General features: G+C 38.6%; 1 protein-coding gene across 4 annotated transcripts in view; it reads left to right on the top strand.

Moving 5' to 3' along the window:
- The window catches only part of EHBP1 (EH domain binding protein 1), a 339,919-nt gene that overhangs the window by 255,363 nt on the left and 66,495 nt on the right, over positions 1 to 18,061 (top strand). For 2 of the 4 annotated variants that reach the window (XM_020790589.3, XM_020790593.3), the window contains 2 exons: positions 6,038 to 6,185; positions 16,957 to 17,070. In XM_020790589.3, coding sequence (XP_020646248.3) covers positions 6,038 to 6,185; positions 16,957 to 17,070 — 262 coding nt within the window. The remainder of the gene's footprint in view (positions 1 to 6,037; positions 6,186 to 16,956; positions 17,071 to 18,061) is intronic. The other 2 variants (XM_020790594.3, XM_020790595.3) reach the window with 1 other exon arrangement.

Raw genomic sequence — 18,061 nt, 5'->3', positions numbered from 1 at the left:
AAAAAAGACCCCCTAATGGCAGCCATTTTTTATTTGCTTCTTAAGATCCAAAGGCTGCTGAAAGAACAATTGGATAAAGTTGAGGATTGTAGGGGCCTGATTTTCTTGTTCCTGTGAAATGAAACTTTGGTTCTTTTTCTTCTCTTTTCCTATAAAAGTAGACGTCGGCTGGGGGCTGGGGCTGTGTCAAAGCCGTTGGGATGCCACTCCTGATCACTTTAATTACTGGGACTAAGGAGGATAAAATTAAAAGTAGCACCATTGAAGCAGTGGAAGAAAGCTTGCAGAGATGTCAGTGAACTGTGAAATATAAAAATTGCATACAAATACCTTTTTTTAATAAGATGGAAACAAGGAATTACATTATTTACTGTATTCTTGAAGAGTTTGTCCTTAAATTGTGGAACTTTTACCAGCTGAGCATCATAGGCATAGAGACCATTATAAACTAAGAGGGGAAATGACAATAGGATAAACTTTCTGTCAACTTTTTGAAATATAACAATTATTTACTGATAAACTATTTCCTTTTTTGAATACGTCTGTAATTTCAGGCTTTAGGTGAAGACACAATATATTGAGAAGGAAAGGAGATAAATAACTGCTTGCTGCAGTATCCATACACTTTTATCCCTTCTTCATATTGTACAGTTTTTGTTTACACATCATAATGGACTTTTCTATTGAAGTTTTGAAAATGAAAGAGGCTTTTATGTGATTAGCCAACATTCCCTTAAATTGTGCTATATGGTATTAATTTCCCATCATGTTTTCTTAGAGTAAAATGTAATTTTACTACACACAGAGAGGTGCCACAACTCTCTGGTATATTTTCAGTGTATTCTTTGACATGAGATCAACACACAGTGTATTTCCTTGTCTTTTCATTGGCTGGAAGGTGTGGGACAGAGAAATGCACTGTACATTGTCATTGTATCATGTATGTGTGACCCAGCCTATTGGTCTCCACTGATAGTATTTGACTAATATGATCTATGCCACAATGGACCTTTTCACTCATTATATTCTGATGAGAAACTTTCAGTGAGGTATGAGGTGCTTGCACAATCATCTCCTGGCATATGCCACATTCATCTCTATTTCCATTTCTAATTATCGTGTCTGCCCCCACAGAGAATTTTTAATTAAGTGGCCAAGGGAATGTTACATTTTAAAAACTACTGCAGAGTTCACTGGGAAATAATACACGAATGCCTAAGATTCAGACAGGGTTTAGACTTGGAACAGGTGAGCTGGCCCGGTAATCCATCTGTGCTCTCTCAGACAACAATTATGTCAACAATCAAGAGAGGAAAACTTTGGCAAAAAGGCCTCCTTCAGCAATATTTTCCATCACAGCTGGAGTTTCCCCTACAGTGTTGTGTAAAAAATGTTCTTTCATTTTTTTAAGGTGGGATATTGCAAGACTCGACAGTAGCCAAGGGGCTGCTTATTACTCAGCCTACCCCCAGACTGTACTAATGGTTTAGGAACACAGGCAATTTTCTATCAGTGTCAGTTTATCTGTCAAACTAAGACATCACATTTTCCTGGACAGGTAATTAATGCAACTATTATGTATTAAATTCTCTAAGTCAATGTCAGTGTTCATAGTAAGTAAACCTTTTTGCTGCTGAATTGATTGTTGCTTATTTTCAGTTCTGAAATAAAAAAATTTAAAGTAAAAAATACCATACATGCTGAAAGATTCCAACAAGTATGTGAACTCCAGATTTTAACCCATATTGTCAAATGAAAGGCTTTGTGATAAAATCAGTTGGTCTATTGGTTGGCTGATCATATGTGAAACCAAAATCTTATTATTTGTGGTAGATACTGAGGCTTTCTGGTTTAATGTAGTGAGTACTTCAACAAATATATTTTTGATGGGGCTGTTACTGTGTGTGTTTGGGGGGGGGGTGTCCAGGAGAAAGCAAACAAATCAAATATGCAATTCTGCTAGAGAGCTGCAAGGCCTCAGCAAAATTGTCTTTATGGTGTTAAGACATTAGTAGAAAAGTAAATTGAGGCAATCTGATAGGGAAGCAGAATTCTGTCAATCAGGCTCAAGATATTGTGCTGTGTCCATATACTTTGTTTACTGTAGGGTTTTATGAGTTGTAACCTGCCCATGCAAGCTGTTAATGAGGCTAAATCTTGCTGCTTAAGGATTGAATTACAGCACACCTCTGGGCTAATGGTTATAAACAGAAAGTCCCATTAGGGCTGCATTCTGATTCATTCATTTGCATTTTTCCTATTGTACCAAGAACAATGATGAGTAAATAGCTACAAACAAACAATTTACATGGAAATGGGTAAAATGTACCTAATTAGTATTTTGTGCTTGTTTTATTCAGCCAAATACCACTCTGTTTCAGGATTCTTAAGCAATGTGAGGTGTGGGTTATTTAGTATCTTGCTATTTTTAAAAAAAGAAAATTCACTTCCTAGCCCTTTTTGTAGGGAATTGAATTTTCTAACACTCAGAGCTGACACAAATATAAGCTGTGTACTTGAGGTCATCTGTAAAAATTTTAGGAAACATACACAATATTTTTTTATCAATAGCTCATCCATTTTGTCACTGGGAAGTACTCATTGAAGACATGCAGGAACGCCACTACTACATAGTTTTACTCAGTTGTGATTTCTGCTATGTGGTTGAAATGCTGATGCTTAGTGTAGTAAATTGTGCTGCAATAAACCAGTTAAGTTCTATTGATTCAAATAGACTCACTCTATTCTACACCAAAAATTAGTCACAACTAAAGTAGGCCCATTTGAATCCATGAAATTTACATAGGAGTGAACTTACCAAACCCCCATTGATTCAGCAGGCATATTCTGGTGTGAGTTACTACACTTAAGCAACAGTATTGCAGTCTATATTTTATACTACATATCAAATCTTTCTGATCCAGTGGCCATAATTTTTTGTAGTGTGTACACTTTTTTTCCTTTTTCTTCTTTCTTTTGCCCAATACTTCACTATGGTGTCAAGCTTCACCAAACTTGCCTTCCATCTCTTTAAACTGTATCATGAAAACTGCATGCTCTCCCCCCCCCTTCCTTTGTCTTTGTGCTAAAATGCGAACCCAGCTATCCACAGATATACATTATAGCATAGTTGTACTGTCTTTGGTCTTTAGGTCATTTGAGATTTAAAAAGACCACAACAAAGTTAAGAAGTGCCCACTGAAACATACAAACCTTTGAAATAGATAACATGTACTTCTTGCACAGTTGTGGTGTTCTAAACCCAAAAGCTAAGGGTCATTTTCCCCTTTGCCAGGCATTTCTCTTGGACCTGGCCTTTCAAAACAAAGTGTGATTGTGTCTTGCCCAGCAGTGCCATTATAACAGCTTTACAGACTCTCTTGGAGCGTCTTAAGTACAGAACATGCAGAGTGATCCAAAGACAGCAGAGTAGTGTGTGTGTGTGTGTGTGTGTGTGTGTGTGTGTGTGTGTGTGTGTGGACAGAGGAAGCACCCATTTCTCTGGAGAAAAGCTTTTCTTTTCTTCTCTTTTTTTTGGAACAAAGCAAAGTTTTGCAAACTGACAGGAAAAAATCTGGGTGAAACAGCAACTGCTCAGCTCCATTGATTATATTAACAGTCAAAAACCAGCATGAGAAATATTGTTGCAACTCTAGTCAAGATGTCTGCAGAAATAATTCGGTGGTAAGGGCAAAGTGTATTAATGATATCTATGGATTGTTGACCTCACTGTCATTTTTTAGCTGGTTACTTTTAAATAAATACTAAGTTTAGGATTTCAGAGAGGGCAAGTGCACTTCTTTGTTTCCGCCACCCACCCACCATGGCCGCCCATGAATCCAATAATCTCTCTCGGAAATTGTCATATGGAAGAACTTTTAATTGTAATATTTATCTACATTATTAATGATTTGGGGTTTTATAGAAATTTTGCTCAAATAGCCTTCTGCCTTCCCAAACTCTAGCTCATACTCTTTATTTATGGTGAATCTGACAGTTCTCCTTATGTTACTTCATTTATTCATCAACATGGAATGGATGTGAGATTTATCCTCTACTGATGGAAGAACAACTAGTAGGTAGGAAGGAGACTCACGTTCCTGGATCTGAATGAATTATACATATTTGTGAGGAAAAGAAGGTGAAGAGGGAGGGAGGGATACCAGTTGTCACGTCACTGTATGACAGTCAAACAGTGACTGTGATTATACACCTCCCCCCTTAGACATTGGAGTGAAACATAGCATGGAGTGGTTAATTGCTGTGCGCCATACATCCAGGCTATAATCCTGTACGGCCAAAATATTTAGGAGTGTTTGGCTAATGGTGACAGTGGTTGAAGTAGAGTGTCTCACTTTTCCAAGAGGGAACAGATGTAGAAGATAGAAATCTGTGTCCAAGAGATATTGTTCTTCTTGTTGGAGTGTACTGGGATGGGAGTGTGAGAAAATGATACTGTCCGGAGGAAACACAAACAATGTTCACATATAATAAAAGGAATGGAAGGAATAATTGGATGGAGCTGCAGACATTCCATTCAGGCACCCTCCTTAAGAGGCTTTCAGATGGGCCTTGAAAAATACAACTCTTCTCCACGATCTGTTGTTGTGTTAGAACTCTGCTAAAGCTATGCACGTATGGTGCTATTTGGTTATAACTGTTAAATTTTATTTCAGTACCATCACCCACCCTTATTTTCATTGCTTTGTTATGTCTGTGATTTCAAATCAAGTTTTATACTGCTGCATCAGGGTTTATAAATTAGCTTATAAATCTTTCAATAAATAAATGTACTCATTTCCCCTTCTCTTGCTTTCTTTTGTGAGTTAATCTGTGTTGGCACTTCATTTATTGAAATGGAGTTGGGTATTTGTTTCCAGACATCCAAGGCAGTGGTGGCCCAGTTCTGCTACCAGAATATTCTGCCAACATATCTGGGCTATTCCATAGCCAACATATTTGACATGGCAGCATCATACTTGGCATTCTGCTGTTACTGTGGGATTTCTCAAAATCTTAAAACCCAGCCTCCTCCAGCCTGATGTCCTTATATGTGTTGAACTGTGGAATTATGAGAGAGAACCGGGTTGTGAAGTTTTGCTATACCCCCACAGCCATTGGAGCTCCAATACCAAAAATGTGCCCTTAGGAAGTTCTGCAATTGTCTACACAAGACTGAAATAGCTGTACTACTGGTACATGTTAAGTTTTTAAATTTACTTTGCTTAGTAGAATAATTCCCTTAGGGATACTGTGAAATAGGAACAATTATACATTATATTGTGATTGTGCAGAGGAAGAACTTTTCAGTTTGCAGAGAACTCTTCATTTTATCTGTTGGTTAGTAATCTTACCCTTTGATCTATGAAAAAAAGATGCAAAAAAGGCTGTGTTGGTCCACAAGAGAGAACTCTCAAATTCACAGTTGGTCGATATCTTTAAGATCAACCGCAGAGTCACGAAACACCAAGCAAGCTTAACTCAGATGCTTCTTCGTTGTTCTGTGATGTTTTGGATTCTCCTAATAAATACTGTGGATTTGGAAAATCAGAATAAACTAGTACATTATGTGCAAAAGAGAACAAATTGACTAGAAATGTAGATGTTTATATTTATGTAAGAAAATATTAATCACATTTCTCTTCATTCAGATCGACAGTAGTTCTCTCCATTTGTAACCAGGCTATGATCTCCTTTTTTAGCTGTATGAACCCTTGAGAATTTGTAGGACATAAGCATGCTATGTGTTTGATGACAACCATATATTTTCGATGCCTATTGACCTCAGATTATAAACTTTAAAACCAGTTAATTTTTGTAAAAAAATCTAATACAATAATTGAGAAACTGTTGGGGAGAACCGATTCCTCGATGGCTCTAAAAAGTGTATTGTTGACACCCAGCTGATATAGAGCTTCCTATTTATAACATGGGGCAAGCACCATGCTGTAAACCATTTACTATCATGATGATCAGATTGAGAATGAAATTGCATTTCTGTCAATTACTGAGTTGGCAACTGTTCAATATATCTTAGCAGCAAGATGAAGAGCGGCGTCGGCAACTGAGAGAGAGAGCTCGTCAGCTAATAGCAGAAGCTCGATCTGGAGTAAAGATGTCAGAACTTCCTAGCTACAGTGAAATGGCTGCAGAAAAGTTGAAAGAAAGGTCAAAGGCATCTGGAGGTGAGTTAAGGAACCTCGTATCTTATTCCTATGGCAACCCAGAAACCTGAGGAAGACCTTTTTGAAATTTGCTTTTATTCAGACTTCAGAATGATCTTGCTTGTAATTGTTGTTCACCAAGAACACATATCTAGAGATATGTCCCATACCTCTTAATTTCAAGCAGTGAAAAGAGCAGTGTTTCTCTTTGCAAGTTGAATAAAAATGTTAGGCTAAGGTATAAGCTAGATGTAGCTAGAGCTAGGGCATTTCCCTGCCCCCACCTCTTTGCAAGAGTCCAGCATACTCTTAAAAATCAGAGATGTTTCAGAGCTGCCTGTTCAGGATACCACATATTGCATATGTTCATGGTATGCCTAATTTTGGCTGAAATCTCATTTAGTGGAATAAATTTTAACTAAATTTGACCCATTGAATCGGTGGAACTTAGAGGAGTGACTCACCAGATCTTCACTGATTCAGTGAGCCTACCCTAGTAATAATTTACTACACTAAACAACAAAATTTCAGTGTTTGCATTTCAAATGGAGAGAGCTAGTTCTGCCCCAAAGCTGCTGTTTGTGTGTGTGTGTGTGTCATTGGGTAGGTCAGTAGGAATATGTAAAATACATTATCTTCAATTGAGCAAGTGGCAAAAGAGAGTAACAATTTTCCGAACTGAGGCACAACAATCATGCTTGTTGACTTTATCCATATGTTTCGCCTTTAGTTCTGTTCCTTTCTAATTGGCTGGATAGCTCAGTGAGTTGGGTATCTGATCTAAGAGCCAGAGACTGGGAATTCAGTTCCCCAGTGTGCCTCCTAGAAGAACAGCCAGTCTGTACAGCCTTAGGCAAGTTGCTCAGTCCCAGGTTGCCTCCAGAAGAAGGGACTGGTAACCAACTTCTGAGTAGTCTCTAACTAGAAAACCCTGGAAATGGTCACCATAAGTCACAAAACTGACTGGAAGGCGTGCAGTTATTATTTCTACTTCTTTTCCAATCACTCACATCTTATTAACTCTCAGTCAGGTGAAGTTTGTAATAAATACTTTTCGAAAGGGTACCTGAGAGCCTGCTTAATATGTGAGAATCTTCCCCACTGAGTGGATGGCTATAGGGAAACCAGTGTTTATGTTCCTGGCACGTTAGGTGTTGACTTCTTATCTAAGAGTACTGATGATCAGTAAAGTATTATGTTTATTTCCCTATAAAAAACTATCTCCTTGTAACACATTTCTTGCATTTGCTGCATTATTTGTTGGCATTAATACCAGAAACTTACTGTTTTGACAAGGAAGATAGTAACATGAAGTTAGCCGAAAGAGTAATCACACAGTTAATTTCAATGCATTTTATTGCTACTTAAATACTTATGATGCATTTGAATGAAAAATATCTATACAGCCTATTAATTTACTCATATATCTCTAGTGGGATTTCTAAAGCTCTTGTAATTGGTGGAAATGTTATTCGTTTTATTTTTCTAATGGTGAAAGAAAGAGAGCCTGCAGTTGGTTGGAAGTAACATATATAATGGTCATTTGTTGTGAAAGGGTATGCCTCATCCACAAACAATACTCCAGCATGTCATTCAACATGCTGAGGAAGACTAAGAATTGGTGGTCAATCAAACCAACAAACATTTATTAAAAACTATTTACACCATTTTTCTACCACATGGTTCTCATCGCTGTGTTATCAGTACTGTAATTAACTTTAGTCCACCAGGTCTCCTCACAGCCGTACAATCCACCCAACAGTTATGGGTCATAGATTTTCAGCTTCCCTTCTCAAATGTCTTTTGCTAATTGGCGTAGACACTTGAAATGTGTTGCACAGTATGAACAGTGTTCCTTGGTTGGGACTGGGTGTTACCTGGATCGCTTATCTTGGTTTCAGGTGAAAGACTTGATTTAGTTTTGGTCTTTTCAGATTCTTTAGGATCTTCTGTGTTAAGTCCTTTCAATACTGAGTTAGCGAAGGAAGTGCCTAAAGGAGGACTGCCTTGAAGTGCCACATAGCCCGTGTACACTGTTGGGGTCAACTCTTTCCCAGTCCACTCTGGTGCATCTATCCACCTTCCACCTCACCGTCCTCCTCCTCTTTCCCACCAAATGTCCTCAGCTCTTGCTCTTTCTCCTTTTTATTGTCTTCTTGGTGGGAGACTTCTTTGGTGAGCTTTTTCCTGTCTTCTTTGTCTTCACACCACTCTTAATCTTTCCAGTCTTATGGATCCTGATGATAGTTCACTGTGGAGTAATACCCTGTCCTCCCAGGTATCCTTGGCAGGGGCCTACGGAGGGCCAATGGGATGTGGAGGTAGACCTAAGTGTCTGCAAATCCACTCACACTTGGCCAAAATATCATGAAACGAGCCATACTGAAGGACTATATAACCTGCAATTCTGTTCCTGTAGCAGTCAACTCGGTGTCCCAATAGTAAATCTATCATCAGAATACAAGAGGGAAATTCTTATCCTATTCATGTTCAGCAACTGATATTGAAAGAGATACTGCTTCTGATATGGGAAGTGGTATATCACCATAATGACTAGCAACTATAATTGCTTTACCTTCCATGAATTTGTCTGAACCCAGATTGAAGCCATCTAACTCACTATCACTGCCTGCAATTGTCTGTTTCATATGATTATGTATAGTATGAAGTATTTCCTTTTGTTTATCCTGAATTTCCCATCATTTAGCATATTTGAATGAAGCCATACTCAAGTATCGTTCAGGAATGAAGCTCCTATGCAGTATCTCTGCATTGACTATAAAGCTACACAATAAATGTCAGGACAGAGATGGCCCTGAGCAGCTTATTTAAGAAGAAGACTGTATTATGCCCTCCACAAAATTTTGAAAGTGGCTTTGAGAATATGCATTATATAGTATTATGTATTCTCATTTCTACTCTGTGGCACAGAATGGTCCAGTCAATCATCCATGCTGTGCTTTCCCCCACTACTGCTATATATGGAAGTGAAAGCCTAGAAAGTTGTCAAGGACAAAATGACTCGGTTCTACTCTCATGGACCTTTAAAGCAAGCTACTTTTAAAAAGGTGGAAATATTTGAAATGTGGATTCATCACAGGATGCTAAGAACTTCTTGGATCGCAAGAGTGACTAATGAAGAAGTACTGAAACTAATGAATAAAGACCAAGAAATCATAAAATTCATCAGCTAGACTACATTAATCGCATGAGAAGAAACAAGAAGTACAAATTGCTGTGTGTTCAAGATAAAAGAGATAGGAAAGAAAGCATATGAAGAAGAGGGATTTATTGGCTGAATAAAAGAAACTGCAGCCTTGGGTTTGCCAGACCTAAGTAGGGCTGTGAAAAAGAGGACATTTAGAGTTCAGTGATTCATGTAGTCAGCCATGAGTTGGAAGCCAGTTGATGGCATAAAAGCAGCAACAGCAGTGTTATATTGCCAGTCAGCATATTTAAACATAATCAACACTATAATTTTTCTCTTGGATAATTTCATATCTTCAATGATTGATTGCTGCTATTTTGAAGTTTGTTTATGTGGTTCTGTTCTTTAATATATTGCAGATTTTACTTTGAAGTTGTTTTTAGCATTCTGTTGGCATGGAAACATGGTACAAATATTTAATATATAAATGTATACAATAATTTGAGGAATTCCAAATTTTAATATTTCATTCAGAGAATAATATGTCTTCAGTATGCGAATTAGAATGGATTGAGTCATTTTCATGTGAAGAGATATATGGTTCTTTTGACAGGTTTTATAGAGATTAAATGTAGAAACTAATCTAGTTGCTTCCATATAGTCACGGTTTGTTCAAAATATCTATATACTATGGACAAGACCAATACATCACATGGTACTAGCAAAATGTCCCTGAAATTTGGAAGTCTAGTCCGTTTAGCAGTCAGTATAGAAGGACTAAAATTATTTGATTCTGATTCAGGCAAACAGTAGTTTTAGTGTGGCATGGTGAAGTCCTTTGCCATCTCTTTTGGAATTCTCATCTTGGTTTAGTGTGTTTATTTTACCATTCTCTGTGGTAATTCCATCCTTCCTTTTCTTGCTACATCTTTCTGTGTTGGCTTTGATAATAAACAGGTTGCAGACTATATTACGTGGACATTTTATGCCAGCAGCTAAGTTATGAGGAAGAGCAAATACAGTACTATTCTTTTGTTTCAACCTCTGGACTTGTCCTCACCTTCACCGAATTTGTAAGCACTCTTAAGGATAATCTTCTATTTGGCACAAAGACAAAAAGTCTTGTAACTTCTTTCTTCTCTTCTATTGTCTATATCTTCATAAGGCTCCCTTTCATTTCTTTTTTCTTAAATGAGAAGAAGATAAGAAAAGAACTTTAGCTTTGCTAGGTTGTTGTTGTTAAGTCGTGTCCAACTCTTTGTGACCCCATGGACCAGAGCATGCCAGGCCCTCCTATTTATTTATTCGTTCGTTCGTTCGTTCATTGTATTTATATCCCACCCATCTGGTTAGTTGACCACTCTGGGTGGCTAACAACACTTAAAATAAAACAATTTAAATATAGCAACAATATACTCCTGTCTTCCACTGCCTCCCGGAGTTTGGTTAAATTCATGTTGGTAGCTTCGAGGAAGCTATGTAGGAAGAAGGAAGGTAGAGGAAAATGTTTAATTCTTTCCCAAGTATCATAAATGTTTGATCTGTGGACTATTTCAAGTGTTGTGTTTTAGGTCTTAACAAGAACTCACTTCTAAATATATGAGTGATCAGATGCATTTGTCTGGAAGGAATGCACATTGAGCATCTGAAGAGGAGACTATAACAGAATTTTGTCGAACATTGCTTTCAGAGCTCCTGTGTTTGGAAGTCTTGCTGTATCACAGTTCTCAATTTTGGGATCTCTGTAAGCAGACTGAACCAACCATACTTACAGTCTCTGCTGCAGACCCTTACACTGACCTCATTAAAGGGGGAGGATATTGTAGTGGGGCTTAAATGCATCTCTGTGTCCCACCACCCATTAACATGTTTAAGATAAATGTTGAAATTGTTTGCTCCCTTTGTTGGAAAACCCATCTCTTTCTTCATGAGATGTCATGTAGGGGAGCAGAATCAGTTTTCTCATTCAGATAACATTTGCCAACATACTGATCAATTAGTTTGTCTAATGAAGACTGTACAGCTGGAATTAAAACACTCACTACAAGAAGTCATTGATGCCATCTTTAAAAAGGTATAGGCACAGAGCATCACATCTGCTGCAATCCTCATGTTCCTCTCTCTGCTTCCATGACCATGTATGTTATGGCACCTAAATCTGTGCCATTTGTCATGCACAAAACTGAAAACTACTGTAAGTTGAGGAAGATCATGGTGCTGTGCTATTTAACATATGAGGAAATACTGCAGGAACTTTGCACATCTCCTGTGGATAAGGAGAGAAGGAAGATGGAAATGGTGAAAAGAAAGTTCTACTCCGTCGCTATGCTGCCTTCATGAATTTCCATTTACCAGGTGTTCATGGGTGCCTCTCTGTAGTTTCTCTAAAAGAAAACAGTCATCTATCCAAAGTACTGGGGACTACAGTGTACATTTTTCAAAAAGACAAAATAATTGTGGCCAAATGAGCCAAATTCTCTCTAAGAAATTGTCTTCTGCCATCTCTCCCCAAAGACTTAAGACCCTGGTGTCCAAAGGAGTCATTGATCCTTTTCCTCTTGTACAGAAACACAATAATTTCTTCTTGAGGTATTTTACAGTGCTGGAGAAAGATGGTGAGTTATAGTCCATGTTAAGTTGTCCAATGTGAATTCTTATTATCTAGAAAGTTTGGTATAGAGACTGGTTTACCTCTATGAATCTCTGAAATACCAATTGCCATATTTTGATTTGACAGTTCCATCATCTGATTTGCTCTGACTTTATGGTTTTTAACCATTTTCTGTTTTCCCATTTGGAATGAAAATACGGTCTTCCTTCCTACAGAGAAGACGCTTATGTTGATAGTGGCAATCTTTAAACTGCAGAGGGCAAGAAAAATACCCTTATTTTGTGGCAGGTCTTATTAGGCTGTACAGTAGCCAGCCAGATCAGCTGCACAGAAGTCTCCTACAGAATAGGCTATTGAGAATACAGTATTCTTTCTGGAGACTGGAAATTGAAATTTTCAGGCACTGGCTATGTGTGTAGTCTCAGTTTCTTGCCTCAGAAGCTTGTGTTGCACATGTGCAACAGCTAATAACAGCGAATGAGCCAGATCCGTGCCCTGTAGTTTAATCTGCCCTGTAGTTTAATTTCACAGAAGTGGTTCTCAAGATAGACCTTTCATTTTTACCTAGCTTTCCACGTAGCATTGTTATGCCTATTCTTCAAAATGTGCTAACTGCAGAAAAAATCACCCATATATTCCTTAGATGTCCATCAAGCACTGACCTTTTATAGTTAAAGAGAGGCATTTTACTCTTTTGGCAGTGTGTTATGCAAATGAGAAGAAAGGGACCTGGTCTCATCTCAAACACCGGCAAAATGAGTCACTTCCACAATTATTTTTTATGAAAGAGACAAGTCTCCCAAAGAGTCAAGAGTCCGTCTACCAAGCCAGTAGCTGCTTTGGTAGCTTTTCTTGAAAGATTGTCACACCAAATATTTACACAAGAATGATTTGGTTCTTATGTACTCATTCATTTATTGTTATCATTACCACACAAGAGCACAGGATAGATGCAGCTTTTGGGAGAATCATTTTGTCAAAATTGATAGCATGACATCTTCCCTCTTCCAATAAATCAGCTTGTTAATCTCTTATAGGCAGGAGTTACAGAGCCCAGAGAAAGTAGAACAGATGAAATTCATATAAACCAGTAGCCTCCCTTGCTATCCCTATGGTAGACTAGGAACTAAGGGAGTGGCTGAAGTTGTAGTGGGACATGATCATTGAGTGGAAGCAGTCTTCCCCACAGAATGTGTTGCTCAGCCGCAGAAAATTCGGAGGTCCTTGGTGCCGAATAAGCCATGCGTGTAAGTTGAAAAGAACTGTTCTTTCTGCATATTTTGTTTGAATGACCCACCTGTTTGTTGGCTATCTGGGCTTGCCCTCACTGACACAGCCAACTTGTGTGTGGGCTGTTACACTTGGAACTCCATGTGGAAGGTCACAAGGTTGAATGCTTCTCAATGAAAAAAGGGGAAAATATTTATTTATTTATTTATTTATTTATTTATTTATTTATTTATTTATTTATTTATTTATTTATTTATTTGATTTCTATACCGCCCATCTGACAGCCAAGGCCACTTTTTTATATGAAAAGCTAGGAAGCAGGATTATTCTCCATGAGGAAACTTTGTGAACAGCCCAGACACAGTTTGCCACCTTAGTGACAGCTGTTTATTATGTTATCATTCATAATGCATATTTCTGCCTGTGAGCTCAAGGGGACATACAGAAGGCGTACATGATTCTCCTCCTCTCCCCCCTTTGCAACCATTCTTAGTGAGGGCTGGAACTTGTATCTCTGAAGTCACAACTGAACATTGTAATCATTACATCACACTGCTTGCCTCACCCCAAAAAACACAAGCAATCTAAACTTTCTAGGCCTTAGATTACCCTTTTCCATGCAATGCTGCTCCATAACCCTGGAAAGTACAGGTTCATCTAAGCTGTAGCATGCCAGTCAAATACATGAGAAGTGTTTTACCCAGAAAGAATAAAACTACTTAAGTAAGAGCCTGTATAATAGAGTTGGAGGTGTTTCAAAGAAGTGTTCTATTGAGTCCATAAGAGCAGTGTTATCTGTCTCTTACAGCCTTTTCCGCATCTACTTCAGTGAACTTTGGTACTATTTTGCATTCCTCAACTACCCAGTGCATTTTCTAATTATCACTGGTCTTCGTTTGATATGCCAAGCACATGGCCCATCAGAATTCTCTCAGAGTCTTCCTTCTTTTTCTTACCTTCCTGTCAGTTGGTAACCATTCCAATTTTAAAAGAGGATTTGTCCAACCAGATCTTTCGATTAGAGCTCATGCAGTCACAACCGGGAATGAAACTGACGGCCAGACATGGCTGCAGTTGCCCTATAAAGATGGGGAAATGTCATTTTGTTTTATTCTGGGGTGGGTTTTTTTTAAACAACAAAAGGGAAATATGGAAGAAGAGAACTGGGTCTTCTCTCTCGTCTTTCACCTTCCCTTCCCATGCTCCATTACTTCAGACAGTTCTTTGTCAGTTCAGCTCTAACATCAGAAGTATGTGCTGCTAAAAAATGAGTGCCTTAAGCTCTCAGTCCATGCAGCAGGGATGATTCAGTGCCCCTCCTTCTCTGAGCCCTTTTAATGAACAAGAGAGTCAGGCTCTTTTATAATCTTATGTGAATATACAATACATATAATACATGGGGAACTGCATGAAATAGAAAACAGAAATTATAACTGTTCAAAACAAAGTGTAAAAACTGCATTATAGAAAGGGTTGTAAGAAAATACACAACAGCTATGTGCAAATCAAGGTACCCCCCCATCACATGTGGTTTGATCTTAGCCATCTCTCTACTTGTTGCCATTCAATGCCCCTACACTCTACCTGATCTCTTCTCTATCTATCAGGAAAAAAAGTTCCTCTAAAGAAAAACCTGGCCAGCGGGCAAGTACTTCCCAATTCCTTTTTCCAGTCTCTTTTCCAGTGTCTGGTCTTCATTCCACTGAAGTCAGAGATTGCCTTCTTTTGCAGGCCAGGTTGGAAAAACACATGGATAAGAGTACTGGACCTTATTGGCTGAGATCTTCCTCACGTATTTTTCCTGGCTTCATTGTTAACTTTCACGTCCATTCTCTCTGCACTGAAGATAGTGAAGAAAACCAGAGAATTACATAAGAGATCTGGGGCTCATCTTCACAGCTCAACAGAAGTGGCTTGGTCTCATACTTTGTGAGAGGCAGTGTAGATGTTAGGGTGGAATGCAGTTAGTACATTCTCATGAAAGAAGAACAAAAGTGTTGCATTATTTTCTAAGAAGGAACAAAAAAATAGATAAAGTCAGCAGGTTTTCTGTTTATGTTGCTACATCATGAACAGATGAGCAGCTTGTTGACTAAGAAAGAGGGCAACTCCACATTGAGGTGGATGCCCCCCAACTCTGTCACAAGGCATCTAAGTATGGATATGTTCTTCCTGTCAGCCCTGGCAAGTTACTGTCATCCACAGGTGTTCATCCTTCCAACCTGATCAAGATCAGGAGATTTGTTTTTTAACTTATCAAAAAGGTCTTCCTTTTCATCTTGCTACTTTGCCCAGGGCCTTTGTCAAAAGCCCATTGACAGTGGTTACATATCCCAAAATGCAAGTCTTTTACTGAACACCTGAATAGGGTACAGCTGACACTGTGGTGGAAGTGACAAAATGCAGGAGCTGACAGTAATTTTGTTTTTTGCCTGTACCTTGCCAGTGTCCCTGGCTGCAAATCCCAATGGGCATACGTTCACCTAAAGCTCTGCCATCAACAAGGACCCTCCCGCTAATGTCAAGAGGCCCATCCACTCTCCTACAACCTTCTTCTCATCTAATGATTTTAGCTACTTTACTTTTGTCCACCACCCCTACACCTCCCACTTCAACAGCAACAATTGTTAAAACTTTGATAGTGATGATTCAATTGGCTCTTTGTCACCCTGTCTGTATCCTGGGTCACAGAAAAACAGTACAAACAGGGCATCCAGCCATATGATTCAAAGGACTCTTTTTCCTCTATAGCAGTGGTGGTGAACCTCTTTGAGACCCAGTGCCCAAACTGCAACACAAAACCTCCTTATTTATTTCAAAGTGCCAACACTGCAATTAAACCTGAATACTGGGTTTTTAGTTTAGAAAATCTACTGCCTCTGCCCTGCAAGGATTAAATGCTTGTTTCCCTTTTAGAGGGGCAATATTGAAAGAAAAATATTTACCAATCCCCTGTTAGGCTAGACTGGTACTGGCCACCATTGCACCCCTCTGCTGGACTACTACACCAGCAGAGGGGAGTGCCAAAATCCGGGATCGGAGGACAGGTAAGTCTTTCTTGATGGTGACTACAGAGAGGTCTTTGGGTGCCAGCTGTGGCACGCGTGCCATAGGTTCACCACCACTGCTCTATAGGCTTGACCTTGGATGCCATGATTATGTTTCTTCATTCCCTTCATCCGTTTCCAGCTCTGAGTTGTTCAATTGCTGACATGCATGATCTTCTGCCTCCCTCAGCCCACTGCAACAGTACAGACACACAACTAATCTAATCTGAGATGATATATCTTAACTGCATCATCACCAAAGTTTTCAGATGAGTGCAAACTTGCATTCCAGTGACTTGCTCTTTAGAAGACCTTGTGGGCATTTGAGACAATGATTGAAGACATTGTCTGTTCATGCCACTCAGACATGAACAGACAATGCCTTTACAATGTTTTAGTGCTAATTATGACAGCACCTAATTGCTTTTGAGAATCTTAGAACTTTTATCTGCTATCAGTTACATTTTAAAAGTAACTTTCAAAGCTGTAGAGTGAAAAAAAATGATTTTGACACTTCCAATCACAGCTGCTTAGCAATTTTCCAAAATATAGTATATTTATTACACATATATAATTGGTATTTTTCTTATATAGAAGATGCAATATTTCTTAAATCAATTTCTGCATTTCAGTGACATTTGTCTGTCTGTGCTATAAATTAGTATATAGAGCTAACACTAACATAGTAATGTTTTCATCAATGATGATGCATGTACAAGATTAAAAGGACTAACCTTATTATGGCATTTCCTACAGATGAGAATCAAAAAGATAAGACTGAGATAGTTACTAACGAGAAGATTCCTGAATGTACTATTACTGGCGGTGAAGATCAACATACTAACCTAGAAAATGACCTTGATTCTGATGGTAATTCAACTAATGGCTATTTTGTGTCTTTTACATGACTAACACTAGTTTCATCTGCAGAGTGAGAAGTAATGCTTCTGTCCTAAGGCTGCAGTCCTATATACATTCATTTGTTCTTTCATTTCGTTTCATTTCATTTCTATGCTTTCAAATTCCTGGTAAAGGGACTCAAAGCAGCTCTCAAATTTTTTTTAAGACATGTAAGTATAGTAAATTTCAACATTAAAAAATTAATTAAGCACATGACATTAAAAAGACTGGTGATTTCGAAAAAACTTTTAAAAATCCACACCTTTCCACAATAAAAATTACATTTTTAAAAGTTTGCTTAAAATAGAGAGTTTTTACCTCTTGCTTAAAAGGGGGGGGGGCACTCGCTTTCCTAGGGAAATCATTCTACAATCTGAGAGCAGTCACTGAGAGGGCCCTCTTTCACATCCTTACCAAACAGGCCTGCCTAGGTGATGGAGTCAAGGGAAGGCTCTTAAAAACAAGGATCTGAAGATCTTAAAAACAAGGACAGTTCATAAGAGGAAATATGATTCTTCACACAGTCTGAACCTGAGTCTTGTACTGCTTTGTAGGTCATAACTAGCACTTTGAACTGGGTTCAGAAGGAGACGTGTAGTCAGTAGAATTGTTGTAAGCTGTATGTAACCAGCCCTGATCAGCAGAATTTCGAACAATCTGAAGTTTCTTCAAAGGTAACCCCTTATAGAGCATATTACAGTCATCCAGGTGTGATATAACTAGGGCATGTGTCAATTTATACGTATCAGAGATCCCCAAAAACCCAGCACAGCTGGCACACTGACTTTTAACTTTGCAGACACACTCCTGGCCACTGTCAATGCCTGGATGTTGTTGCTCAGAGATGAATCTGGGAGCCCATACAAGCTGTAAACCTGGAGGTGTAACACAATTCAGCACACCCTGGATTCCTACTCCATGGTTTGCTTGTTGAGTGGCCAGAGGCACCTCTGACTTCTAT

Source organism: Pogona vitticeps, chromosome 1 (assembly GCF_051106095.1).
Source record: "Pogona vitticeps strain Pit_001003342236 chromosome 1, PviZW2.1, whole genome shotgun sequence".
NCBI classification, from domain to species: domain Eukaryota; kingdom Metazoa; phylum Chordata; class Lepidosauria; order Squamata; family Agamidae; genus Pogona; species Pogona vitticeps.
Note: the sequence above shows the minus strand (reverse complement) of the source record. Positions and strands in the feature narration are given on the sequence as shown.